This window comes from Prionailurus bengalensis, chromosome F2 (genome assembly GCF_016509475.1).
Source record: "Prionailurus bengalensis isolate Pbe53 chromosome F2, Fcat_Pben_1.1_paternal_pri, whole genome shotgun sequence".
NCBI lineage: Eukaryota > Metazoa > Chordata > Mammalia > Carnivora > Felidae > Prionailurus > Prionailurus bengalensis.
Window position 1 is genome coordinate 57,433,625 of NC_057353.1, and position 14,463 is coordinate 57,448,087.

General features: G+C 35.3%; 1 protein-coding gene across 1 annotated transcript in view; it reads right to left on the reverse strand.

The window, feature by feature from the left end:
• The window catches only part of CSMD3 (CUB and Sushi multiple domains 3), a 1,274,540-nt gene that overhangs the window by 344,075 nt on the left and 916,002 nt on the right, over window positions 1-14,463 (reverse strand). Inside the window, exon 23 of the mRNA XM_043601622.1 lies at window positions 207-376. Within this exon, the coding sequence (XP_043457557.1) occupies window positions 207-376 (170 nt within the window). The remainder of the gene's footprint in view (window positions 1-206; window positions 377-14,463) is intronic.

Here is a 14,463-nt window from a genome sequence, read left to right on the forward strand (position 1 = left end):
AAAGGTGTATTATTATAAATAAACATTGGAAACATAACACTTACCTCAATGAAAATGATAATAGGAAAATGGAAAATAATGTCTAACTTAAATCTATGAATGGCAGAATCAACTTATGGGTAATTAGACCAATATTCACATATATATACATATTAATGTATACTTAATGACTAAAAATGATCTAAGTATAAGTTGAGTTCACCTACCTTAAGAACATCTCCTTGTGCTAAATGAAATGTTCTGGCTGAAATATTGATCCCCTTTCCTGCTTGAACCTGAATACTATAAATGCATTCGTGGTTGTTTTCATAGTTGAGTGGATAATTTGGAGAGAGCAAAATCCCTTCATTATTTGTTGCAGATGCACCACATTCAGCTGCAGGTAAAACAGAATATGGAAGTACAGTTTAATAGAAGGTATTATCATTTTCAAGTAATGTAATGTATGGAAGTGTTAATGCATTTTATTTTAACTAGAGCTTGACAGAAAAGTGATGTACAGAATGGCTGTGTGTTGCGGATGATTCATTCCCTCAAATAATATATGGGAAGAAGAAACGACTGTCCACGGACAGGACACTTGTACATAAACAGAAATATATGGTAGTTTCAGTATTGTCCTCCCGCCCCTAGGATGAAAGGATAGCGTGGAAAAAGATGAAAGCAAAAGATTTTCAGGATGCCTTTTAATTTGTAGATCTCTGATTAATTGATTACCTTTAGATTTATAATTTATTTCTTTTAAAGTATAAAAAATAGAGTGATCAATTTTATTTTAGAATGATTCTTATCTGATTTTTTCATAACTGTTTCTGAATTTGACCCTTTTCCCTTCCCATAGTCAGCCTTCTCCTGATCCAAGAACTTCAGTAACAAAAAGGGAAATAAATACGACATTGCCTTTGAAAACTGATATAATGGGTAGAATCCACTAATCAATAACTGCAGCAAACTGGCACCTTTGAAAAATGGATTACCTCTCCCAACTTAAAAAATAAAATAAATTAAGGCATTTTCATAATCAGTGTATGCTACTGCTAACCCTCCTGTTTTAATTTAACAAAAATTGAGGACGTGTCTAACTACTTAGAATTCTCCACTTTTTTTTCAAGATTTAATTTTAATTTATTACTTTAAAAAGGTTTGTGGTAATGTTCCAAAACCAAACAAGTCCTTGTAAATTCCCAAACATATTCCTTATGTCTCAGAAATTCATTGAACTCAGTTTTCTTTCAGATCTAATAACTTGCTTCATATTATTATACCAGAGGTCAGGGAGAGTTCTGTTTTTCAAAGGTTTATCTTAGCAAGAAAAGAAAGCAAATCATTATGTTCCAGAAATAAGATTTTTAAAGTAATGATTCATGAAAATAATCATAGGAATTATATAGCAAACTAAAGTATAATGAATTGCTTTAACTTTCAAATGCTTAAACATTAACAAAAATAAGGCAAAAGAAAAAAGGCTAATGAGAAAATGAAAATGATCAAAATGGAGCAGTCAATATAACAACATAGTATGAAATAATAATAAAAACTAATGATGTGATGCTAACAATCAACCAGTCACATGAAGAACTGCCACCCAACAGAGCTCCAACAAGTTCTTTTTAAAGTAAAAGGAAAAAAAAAAACCTTAATAACTCCTAATACTGATTTAAATTGTTTTTATTTTAATGCAACTTAAGCATGTTCTAACACAAAATAGATATGTTCTTATGCTTTCAGTTGTACACACATATAATACTAAAACATGTTTAAAAATATGGGAATAAAACTACTAAAACAATACAATTTAAAATAGCACCATGTGTCTAATGTGGCATAAGATTTCATTTTTCTGAAATTAAGTCGCCCTTGGCAATGGGGATAAGAAGCCAGCTGCTAGCGTACAGACTTTTGGAGTTTGCTATGCCTTTAAATACACTATGCTGTGTGATGATTCAATTCTCCCTCATCCCTCTCTAGACTGTGGAGAAACTTCATCTGTATAGTACAATATGATGCCACGTGTCCTTTACTTAGTGGGAAAGAATCATTCCTATTTTAAACCGGTCTCATTTCCTTCTTCTTAGCTTATTAGAAATTAGGTATAGTTGTGGGGGCATAAAGACAGATGTATCAGACCACACAGATGATGCAGAATACACATATGTTTTTATCAGTTAGATTATCTATTAGAGAATACACAGTTTAAATTATTATAGAATCATGGATTTCTGAGAATACATTCTTGGATGCCAGCTTGCAAAACACTGATACATTGACTAAGAGCTCAGGCTTTAAAATTCAGAGATTTTGTTTTCAAAATTAAGTTCTATATTCTATCCATATGGCTCTGGAAAGTTATTTATTTTCCATGATTCAATATAGTCATCATTACAATGAAAATAATAACACCCTCCTCAGGAGGATATTTTGTTTGGATGTGTGAGTTGATAACATACCTAGAAAATGCAAGTAGAGTATTTAGCACGGTGCTGGCATACAATAAGAGCTCAAAAATTAAAGCTATCATTATGAATATTTAAGTGTAAACACTAACGGTAGCATTAATTTGCTTTATATACAGAAAAAGAGCTTAGGATACTTACATTGTCCCAGGGTGACTATCCAGGTGTAGAAAGACATTTATGTGTGTAAAAAGCCAGAGGACTCTTCGTAATTTTGGAGAATCATTTATAACATTAAAATTATTTTAACAACTTGTGTAAACTGAACAAAACAACCTCCCGGCTCGCCCCAAAAGCAAAGCAATAAGTTACTTCATTACCCATGAAAATATACTAATAATTTATTGCTAAGTTCTCAACATTTGAATATGTGGTAAGTGCCTTCTGCCATAAACATTGTTGGATCTATATTATATAATTTAATGGAGATTTGCTTTTATATGAAAAATAATCTGCTTCTGTGATATTTTTAATATTTCAGTTGGTTTAAATGGCTATACATGATTTTCTGGTTGGTGATATGAAATCAGGACTTAAACCAGAATGGAAGAATTAAGTTAGAAAATTTGGATTAAGTTAGTATCTTTCTCATTTAATCAGGACTGAATATAAACTGTGGGGACCAGAGCAAAATGAAAGTACACTCCCCCTTGTTGAAAATGTCCTGAGCATTTCAGGAGACCAATAAAGCATTAAATCAAGCATGGGACACATCTTAGCATAGAGCCCTGTGTGACTACATAGGTTTCATACCCATGAAGCCAATTATGCATTTTTTGTCTCACAACTCTGCAAGCTAAAACTTATTTTCTCTAGTTTTAGAGATGGAGACACCAAAGCGAGCTTTCTTGCTAAAATCAAACAGTGTGTATCAGAGCTCGGATTTACACTGAGATTTACATCTGCCTTTGCCCATGGTGTTAAAATTATAAGTATATATTTTCTCTCTCAGGTCAAAATACTTCTTTAGTATGACAGGAGGCACTATTAATGATTATCCCACACAACAGGTAGAGACTGAGACTATTCTAGATAAATTGATATGCAAGGTCACTTTTTTCTTTATTCTTTAACTATTGCACAGGCTATTTAAGGACATTCCATTAAAAACTAAGAGGTTTATTTTATGTGGGCTTGGGTCTGTCCCGGAGATCAGAACATGTTGACCCCACTTACAAAGTATACATCTATATTCCATTATAGATAATTATTAATGTTCAGAATGATTGTCTCATACCAAAGGAAGATCTTAAAACATAAAAAATGAGAATCAGTTCAGAATGTTCCACTTACATATACAAGAATGTGAAGAAATCTATTATTTTTCAATGAGTCTTGATAAAATAAAGGATAAAAAGAGGAATTCATTTAACCACAATACTAAACTCTAGGAGCTAGGTGATTAATAAAAAAAATTATTTTTACATGTGGTCTCATCTTTGATTTTATCTTTGAATTTCAAATATTCCCAAAACTGGCTTACAAGTAGCCAGTGTAGAACTAATATTTGCCCTGTACAAGCTCTCCTCCTACAGCCCTCTTGTTTGCCAACTGGAATTGAAAGGGATCTAATGTTGAAATTAACAACAAACTTTGCACAGTTTGACCATATGCCTGTCTAGCAATGAACATGCTTCTATCTCTGTTGTGTAATAAGCTGACATGATGATATTTTGCAAATGCAAATCTGATCTTGTACTTTGTGCCTCAAATGTACTCACCACCAGCAAATCAAAGTTCACAGAATATCATCATACAAGGCCATTTATACTGTGAATCCAGTCTGACTTTCTAGCTATTACCCACCATTCTTTCCCATGGACCATGCAGTTCAGCTATCCTGAACTCCTGGCCCTTTGCCATGGTCTCACACTCAGCCTTTATAACTGCCATTGTTACTAGAGGTAAACAGCACCCCTAGCTCCGGTGGATGGGATTTCAGGACCCAAACAAAGGCGCAAATAACTTGATATGGAATTATATTTTTCTATTCTTCCCAGCATCGGGTGGCTGTGATGGTGTAATGGAACAAAGGAAATAACGTCACATTGAAGTACTAGCGATAATTCTCACAAATAACAATTGTGGCTATAATGTTCATAAATATCCAGAAAAAATACGGTAACTACAACATTTTTATTGTATATGACATGAATATCACAGGACTTTTTCACAAAACATACTTAATAATGAGAAGATATAACTATCAGCAAACTGTGATTGAACATTCTTAAATGTTAGAATCACTTGGCAGGAGGGGAGGGGGGTGGGGGAGGACTAGCAGAACAGCTAGCACTAAGAGAGAAGAAACATGGTTAGATGATTCTAACAAGACGAGGTTATATAAACAAAAAACATCAGCTACATGGGAAAGAACAATTTGAGTAAAGGAAGTCCTAGACATCCAAGTGAGTTGAAAAACTGTCATTATCATCCAGTCATAGTGACATTTATGGAGAATATGCAGCTTTCACTGAACAAACCCAAGTCTGTGGCTTACTACATCAGGGCAATGCCAGGGTTTTCAGGCAGGTGCTGTAATAAATTGCGTATCTGATGGAACAAATATAAGAGAAACATTTATCTTAATAAAAAAGCTACAGGCTCATTTTAATACAAAGAATTAATATTTTTGCTTAACTGGGTACCTTGGTAGAGAATGTATACTAAGATATTTAAAGTGGCTAGAGACAGATAATATTATGCTCTGATTAAGCACACACACACACACACACACACACACACACACACATTGATTCATTTCACAAATATTTGTTAAATCCTTATTATTTACTGGTCATGAGAGATCCAGTGTTGAAACCCTCATAGAACTTACTTTGTAGAAGAAAAGACAGATGTTTAACTATATAATGATACAAATAAACATCTAGTATGTGAAGACACATAATGAGGAGCACTGTTCTGAATAAAGTCAAGACTTGTCTGAAGGACTGACATTAGTAAATTAAAAGTGATAGGACAAGGTAGGTTGAGGGAAAGAATATTTCAAACAGAAGAAACATTTCTGAAAATATCATGGGGAGGGTTGTAACAGGTTCTGGGAAATGAGAGATCTGGTATGGGAGAGGTTTTATTTTTGCAAGTTTGAGCTAGAGGGAGGTCCCTCAAGATTAGAGTTTCTTCTGTTATTCATCTGTTATGATAGGGGAAAAATGGTTTTCTTAGATGTGTAGGAAAGGGGATGTCACTAAATATGAGTTGCTTGTTGTTCTTATGGCGGGGGAAAGCTTTTTTTTTAAGTTTATGTATTTATTTATTTAGAGAGACCATGAATGGGAGAAGGGCAGAGAGAGATGGTGAGAGAGAATCTCAAGCAGACTGTCAGTGCACAGCCAGATGCAGGGCTCAAACTCACCAACTGTGAGATCATGACCTGAACCAAAATCAATAGTAGGACGCTCAACTGACTAAGTCACCCAGGTGCCCTGGGAATACTTTTGTTTTTAAGGCTTAGAAAGTCAGTTGCAGAAGATGAAGAATATAGGACTTGATTGAATGAGACTTGTTCATAAAATATTTGAGATTTGGGGTCAGAAAACTATTGCTTCATGTTTAAGGAGTTGCAATGTTATTTTGAAGTATAGTAAGCACATTTTTTCCTACTCTAACGTGAGCGCAGCACCTGTTTCCTTCATGCTTTGGTCTAGAATAAACTTTATGTTCTAATGTCACTAATTTCTAAAGCTTACATTTGCCAATATGACTTTCCTCCAAAATAATCAATGTTAAGACATTAGTAGGTGATAATGTTTCCTTCTTCTAATTTGAACTGGGAGGTTATCTTTAAATCACAGGAATTAATGATATAAAAATATTATATAATTTATCAGAGTATTAGGGAACTATTTTTGGAAGACCTTTAACTTTAATACTTCTCATAGAATATAAATATTTTGTATGCAATCTCCAATCCAAACACTATTTGCTATGATACCATTTTGTAGAAAAACAAATCCTAGTCATATAAATATTTTTATTTAAACATACAGATTAAAAAACCTATGAAAGTTACCAACATAAAATTCTTTGCTGAGCTGAAAATAATATGTTGATAAATATAGTCTTCCTTGGATTGGAGTAGGAGAGAGACGTGTACTGGAATCGGTGGTAAGAGTCACTGCTATAGTGAGGAATTCACTAGAGCAGGAATATCCATTGAATTTCAATTTTTTCCTACTTACTGAAAAACAGGCCAGCCCGTGCATCATTAATCTCCATTACTAGGGTAAGAAAATCTGGTAGCATCTATTGTGTGCATACAGCCACACATTTTCAGATAAACTGGTAAAATGCTTTTCAGTAATTTGGCTGAGAAATTTGAAAAATGTCTATGATCAGTGAAGTTTGCAGTTATTTTTAAGAATGTGCATTATAATTGAATCTCTTCTTTTATGCTTTTTTGATAGCACCACAAGTTTATTTTAACCAAGGTTAAAATAAACTTGACTTGAATTATTCAAAAAGCAGAACAATTTCAAACCTAAACATATAGGATGCCAAGTCAAATAAGGTGTAGCATTAAGTACAAGTATGATTTTCCATATGCTTAATTATTACCAGAGTAAAAATAATGGTAATTCTTGTGTTATATAGAATGGTGTGTTGGCGGGGGGGAGGGGGGCCATTCAAACTGTCAAATCCAAATCAACCACTTACTTTATATCATAAATATAAATTTACCTTTTTTAAAACTTTTTAATCCATTATTGAACCTGCTATGTCACCAATCTAATTTCTACTATATTTCCTGAAATTAGGACACCACTGATTTTAAGAGTCACCATTATTTTGTGTCTCAAGCAAAAACGTTGCCAATAATCTGTGATAGTCATTGGTTGTGAGATACATACCAATTACAGAGATGTTCATTTTTTTTAAAAGGGGCATCTAAGAAATTGTGAAATGTGATAAAATGTGTTAATAATATTGGATACATTCAGGAAAACTTTTCCTGATATGCCTTTATGACTTGGCAGTATAAATAACACATTAGTAATTTAGAAATTTTTTTTGTCAATTTTTTTTCTCAAACAGGTACTCACATATGCCTAGATTCTCAGAAAGTGGTAGAGATGAGAGGGTAGATAGGTATATTAATCTTCTTATGCCACTGCTGAAAATATGAGAATCCATTAGTATTGTATAAAGTCTGGCTTTACCTTTCCTTTGTTGTTCTTAGACAACAGTGACACTTCACTGGATTTCTTTTTTTCTCTTTCCAGTCTCTCCAAATACAGCACAGTTATATGTCCAAGTGCAAACTACTCCTTGTTTAAGTTTACAAATCAAGAGTTTCTAAAAACATATTTTCACTAAAAGAATTTAATCTGGAATTTGCTACATTTCTCCTTAAAATTTTATTTTAGTGCATTTACTATATTCAATTTTTACCACAAAAATCATGGCAATCATTGTCATGCAGAATTATTATTTTATGAGTTAGTCATAATTAAAGAACATAAGTTTAAAACTTTAAGAAAATTCAATATATAAGGGGCACCTGGGTGGCTCAGTCAGTTAAGCCTCCAACTTCAGCTCAGGTCATGATCTCGCAGTCTGTGAGTTCACGCCCCGTGTCGGGCTCTGTGCTGACAGCTCAGAGCCTGGAGCCTGCTTCGGGTTCTGTGTCTCCCTCTCTGCCCCCTCCTCCTCATGCTCTATCAACAATAAACGTTAAAAAAAATTTTTTTTAATTCAATATACAATTTTATGCCAAAAAGTATGGAGGATTTCCTGTAACCTGATAATGTTCTTTCAGGATTCCTTTACTTCCATAAGCAGCTACTCAGAGTCTACGGCACTCAGTTCATTTACTCATTACAAATAACACTAACTATAATACCTGTGGATATATCAGGTGCTACATTAAGTCTTAAAGATTAGGCTCTTAGGTGATATGTGAGCTAGAAGAGAAATAGACATAAAAACTGCACTGCACTAATGTGTAATGTGTAGCATAATACAAATTTGGCCTGGGATGGCAAACATGAGCAAATCATACGTTTTAAAGGAGTGGCAAGATGATAGATCAGGGACGACTTCATGAAGTACATTATCCTTGATTTGAGTAAAACAAAATGTTATAAAAGTAATAAAAATGGTGAAAAAAAAGATTCTGGGCAGAGAGAAACGGAGAACTGCTTGAATGAAAAGTCTCGATTGATATGCTTAGGAGAACCAGTAGTTCATGCGCCACTCTAAGAAATTCAGACTTTATCATGTCAGCACTAGAGCCCCACCGAAGAGTTTTAGGAAAAGAAAAAGAGGAAAGGATTTAATAAACCCATCAGGGCAGCTCCATGGGGAATGGATTGCAGCCCTGGGTTCCTAGAGGGAGGAAAAGCTAGAGAAGATAACTGTAGCCAACAGGAGATGGTGAGGGTTTGAACAAAAGTAATGGAAGAAGAGATTGAAAGTAAAGGGCAGAGAACTTGCAGAATAGTTGGAAGTGGGAAGTAAAAGAAAGGGAAAGGAAAGAGTACATAGGAAGAGGGGTGGCTTTGAATATACTCATGAATCTACTTTTGTACGTGATGAATTTGCTACGCCTGCGGGATAGCACGTGTAGAAGTCCACTCAGCAGCTAGTCGTGCTTGTAGCCAAGGGCTTGCTATTGTAAGCCCCAGACAAAAGGATGCATCCAGAGACCGTGTATGAATCGAGAAGAAAAGCAAACACCAGAATCCACGGAGCCTCAGAACTCAGAGGCAAAAGCGCATTCAAAGAAAGCTGTATCCTATCAGCAGTGTTAAATGCCACAGAGAGTTCAATTAAAATGAATACTAAGAGTTCACTGCTTTGGTAATTAAGACGCGGGGAAGGCAGGGAGTAAGACAATGTCTTTAATGATATTGGTGGTAAAGGAAGGTAGAGAGCTACAAGCACAGCCAGTGGTGGCATAGGTTGGAGGGCAGAAATCCTTATTTGTGGTTGTTTGTGTTTGTTGCTGTTGTTGCTGTTGTTTCGGTCTGGGTTAGTTATGAATTTAAAAAAATTGAAGGGGCGCCTGGATGGCTGAATCAGTTAAGTATCCGACTTCGGCTCAGGTCATGATCTCACAGTTTGTGAGTCTGAGCCCTGCATTGGGATCTGTGCTGACAGCTCAGAATCTGGAGCCTGCTTCAGATTCTGTGTCTCCCTCTCTCTGCCCATCCCCTGCTTGCATTCTCTCTCTCTCTCTCTCTCTCTCTCTCTCTCTCTCTCTGTCTCTCTCTCTGTCTCTCAAAAATAAACATTTAAAAAAGAAAGAAAAATTGAAAAATTTTAAAAATGAAGATGTTTATATTAAGTACAGACAGAGATGGAGGTTAAGCAGGATTTTCAAAAGCCATCCCAATTCTGAAGACCTAATATTCTAGCATTTTAAAACTACACTATTAAAGAAGTCATTTGGGAAAACCTGTGTGATTTTTAAGGTGATAAGTGAAGATGCAGGATTATATTCTACATAGACTGTGATTATGGAACAACATATACATTAGAAAAATTGCTACAAGAATATAGTAACAAATTCTGCAATAGTTTTAAGACAAATGACTCAATATCTAAAAATACACTGAAAAATGTGATCATTGTGCTTAGAATAGATTATTTTGTTTTCATTACCTGTTTGAAGACGGCATAATGGGCTGAAATGGCTATTGGTTTATAATGATAAGACTTTTAAACATATACATTACTCTTTGTTTCATTTAACTCAATTGGTAAAATAATAGTGATATAAAACTTTTTGGTGCTGTGTGAAAAATGTTTGTATACAAATATTCCTACTCCATTTACATGTACTTCATACATAGTTATGATGTAAGAGAAAATAATCCTTTATATCATAGGAATGTTTTTACATTTCCTAGTGAGTTATTCTAGCGAAGAGGAACAAATTGTAGTGGTAAGTATTTGGAGAATAAGACGGCAACTAACAATATTCCTGATATTCCAAGATTCTAATATACTTTTCTAGACCCTGTGAAAGCCCAATAAATACTGTTAACAAGGCAGTAGTGATACTAGACTAAGCGAAACAAGTTGTTTTTTGGATTAAAGGATAATAAATAGTGTTTGTAGGAAACAAGAACAAAATATAATTCTTTCACCCAATAGAATTTAGCTACTCTGCATGTTATATGCAAAGCTTTATATATGAAGGGGATATAAGCAATAACAAAGGTTAATGGCATTTAAGTGCTTCCTACACTAAGTGTTTTATTTATACCTCTCAGTGAAGTAAGCCTGCATTTCCAAAGACAAATTTGAAGATAGGAGTAGCTGAATACATCTACCCAAGATCACAGAATTGGTGAAGTTTCGAACTCAGATCTGTTAGTCTCCAGACCCCAAATTCTCAACTACTAGTTGGCATTTCCACTGCAAGATGAAGATACAAATGACAAAATCAAGGAACTTCACTTTTCAAGGACGACAGCAATAGTATGAATTAACTATGCTACAAAGTAAGGGGTATAAAAGAACTGACGACATTCACAGTTTTAAAGGAGAGAAAAATCCCTTCTTATGGAAAAGTCAGACAATGTTTCATCAGGAAAGTAGCTTTTGGGTTGCATTTTCAAGGATAGGTGGGATTCTGGTGGTCTGGATAATGGGAGGCAGGATTTCGGGGAAAGGAAATAATTTCACTAAACAATATTATTGCTGCAGCTGAGGTCAGAGAGGTTGTTGCCTGTTTTCTCCTCTAGAGTTTTGATGGGTTCCTGTCTCACATTTAAGTCTTCATCCATTTTGAGTTTATTTTTGTGTATGGTATAAGAAAGTGGTCCAGTTTCATTCTTCTGCATGTTGCTGTCCAAAAAGTCTCAGAGAGGGAGGCAAACCATGAGAGACTCTTAAATATGGAGAACAAACTGAGGGTTGGAGTGGCAGGGAGGGGGGAAAATGGGTGATGGGAATTGAGGAGGGCACTTTTTGAGATGAGCACTGGGTGTTGTATGTAAGCTATGAATCACGGGAATCTACCCCCAAACCAAGAGCACTGTTTACACTGTATGTTAGCTAACTTGGCAATAAATTATATTAAAAAAAAAAAGAACCCAAGTTTGAAGAAAAAAAAAAGAATGTTATTAATTTTCCTGAAGGTTAGGGAGGGAAAAAGGAAAGGTAGGAGTAACTTTTAATTTTACTTAGCCCATGGGAATCTGCTCTCTGCAATGTGTTGATTAAATAATATTAAATTTAATCTTAAACCATAAGTGTCCGAGACGTTCAAATCACGTTTCCGATTTGGAGGTTAAAACGCAGTGTCTTTCATCTAAAATAGTCTCAGATTAAGTGTAAACTTAACAAAGTAATGTACTGAAACAGGAAGAAGGGAGAGTAGGAAAGAGGAGTGGATAGATCTTCTTTGTACGTTTTCCTGTATTTATTGTGAGCACCATCTCTCTAACATTTTTTTTCTTCCTCTTCTTCTTTTTTTTTTTTTATTTTAGAGAGAGCAAACATGAACATGGGGGAGGGGCAGAGTGAGAGAGACAGAGAATCACCAGCAGTCTTCATGCTCAGTGCAGAGCCTGACTCGGGGCTCCATTTCACTAACCAAGGCTCGTGACCTGAGCTGAAATCAAGAGTCGGATGATCAACCCACTGAGACACCCAAGGCGTCCCTCTAACATTTTTAAGTGAAAGGATAAGAAGGCAAATAAAGCACATTTGGTTTCCTAAATATGATGGTGATATCTATGATATTGAAAGCTTCCCAATACCTAATTAAATGAGCCAAATTTAGAGTAAACAAATTTTTAAAGTATGTAAAACAGTACATTTAAAGAGGGGAATGTATAATGTAATGAATGTGTCAGACATATGTTGCCTAAATTAAGGTATGGTTAAAAAAGCATAGTTGCTTTTTGAAATAAAATCTACATTAAACAGAGTCATTTAAGTAGGATTATTGATTCACATATCATTGTACACATAAAACAAAAATAATTTTCAGCTGAAATCATTACCATTTGCCCCACTGACACTCTCCAAAACCAATATTAGTTAACTTTTTCAAACTGTAATATGTAATTTTCTTTTAAATAAAGTATTTTTTTCAGTCGAGGTTAGGGGGAGAGAGAGTTTACCACATTTATCTTAATATTCAACAAGTCCAGAAGTTTTAAAGAACTGTTTCTAAGGCTTATTTCCACAAATATAATCATAGTGAAGCTTGGTATTTTTGTAAAGAATTTCAGGCACGATCTGTCGATCCTGTCCTAAGTTCTAAGTTAAGGTTTTTGTGATCAGAGGGATGGGCTTATATTTCATTTTTAAATACCGTAAAGAAGACTCAGTAGAACATAAAGGACGTTTTGGTCTCTTCGACTTCCTGTCCTTTGCATAACATATATAATCTCAATTCTCTGATATTTTCCTATTTCCCATCGCTATGTTTCAAATGGCAGTGGTCAGCAGGAGACTTTCTTAGCTGCTTGAAATCCAAGTTGTCGCTGATTTCTCCATTTCATCGCTTCTTGCTGGTAATAATGAACAATTTTTTAATATGATCTGATTAACCAGTAAATGGTAGCCTAAGGTTATTTTAACTAGGTCTGCAGAAATCATAAAACATCACCTCCCCAGTCTTTTGAAAAACACCCACAAAAGCTTTGGGGCATCTGGGAGGCTCAGTCGGTTAGACATCTGACTCTTGATTTCGACTTAGATCTGATCCCAGGACCCCAGATCCTATATCCGGCTCTGTGCTGAGCCTGGGGCCTACTTGGAATTTTCTCTCTCTCTCTCTCTCTGCCTCTCACCCCTGCTTGTGCTCTCTTTCTCCCTCTTGAACGAAAGAAAGAAAGAAAAAAAGAAAGAAAAAGACAGAAAGACAGAAAGACAGAAAGAGAGAGAGAGAGAGAGAGAGAGAGAGAGAGAGAGAGAAAGGAAGGAAGGAAGAAAGGAAGGAAGGAAGGAAGGAAGGAAGGAAGGGAGGGAGGGAAAGAAAAGGCCCTGAGAGTCTATTGAGCCTGCAATAGTGGACTTTTCTTTGAACAATGAATGAAATGTCATGATTTCAAATTCAGGGAGAAGCCTCCTGCTTTCCTCTTCAAACTGTATTAAAATGCACCATGCTAAGTACTCACTAATTATATTCATATACTATAAAGCAAGCTATATCCAGTTCCTGGAAAATGTGGCATTTTAGGTGAGTTTTTAAGGTATCAAAGGGTTTACCACAGATTGAAACATTTTTTGCAAATTAAATATATAAAGAGGAACAAAATTTCACATATTAACAATTTAATAATTTCTTTTTTTTAAATGTTCATTTATTTATTTTAAGAGAGAGAAAGGGGGGGCGGGCAGAGGGGCAGAGAGAGAAAGAGAAAATCTCAAGCAGAATCCATGCTGCCAGCCCAGAGCCCCACATGGGGCTCAGTCTCAGGAACACAAGATCATGACCTGAGCCAAAATAAAGAGTCAGATGCTTAACGGGCTGAGCCACCCAGGTGCCCCGATAATCTCTAAATAACTTTTCAGAATAAGAAATATTAGCTCAAATTTTCAGGTTTCACGGAGATAAAATGAGTAATGTAACTCCTAATGCAGATAATTCTTGATTTTACATCTGCAAATATAAAAATAATGAGCTAGAGTCCCAATCCTTGACTCTATATATGTCCTCAGGCACACCTTCTGGTTGTTTAATATCTTCTCTTTTTTTAAAAAAAAAGTTAATTTATTTTTGAGAGAGAGAGAGCGCACACGCGAGCACAAGCAGGGGAGGGACAGAGAGAGAGGGAGGGAGAATCCCAAGCAGGCCTTGCACTGTCAGTGTGGAGCCAAATGCAGGGCTCAAACCCACAAGCCATGAGATCATGACCCGAGCCTTTGAAACCAAGAGTTGGATGCTTAACACACTGAACCACTCAGGTGCCCCACTTAATACCTTTCTAAGCACATGAAGCCCAGGGAGTATTTACATTCTGTGGAAAGTACCAAATTAATCCAAGGAAATGAATCATCCTGTGTTTTGCCATTCTAATTTACT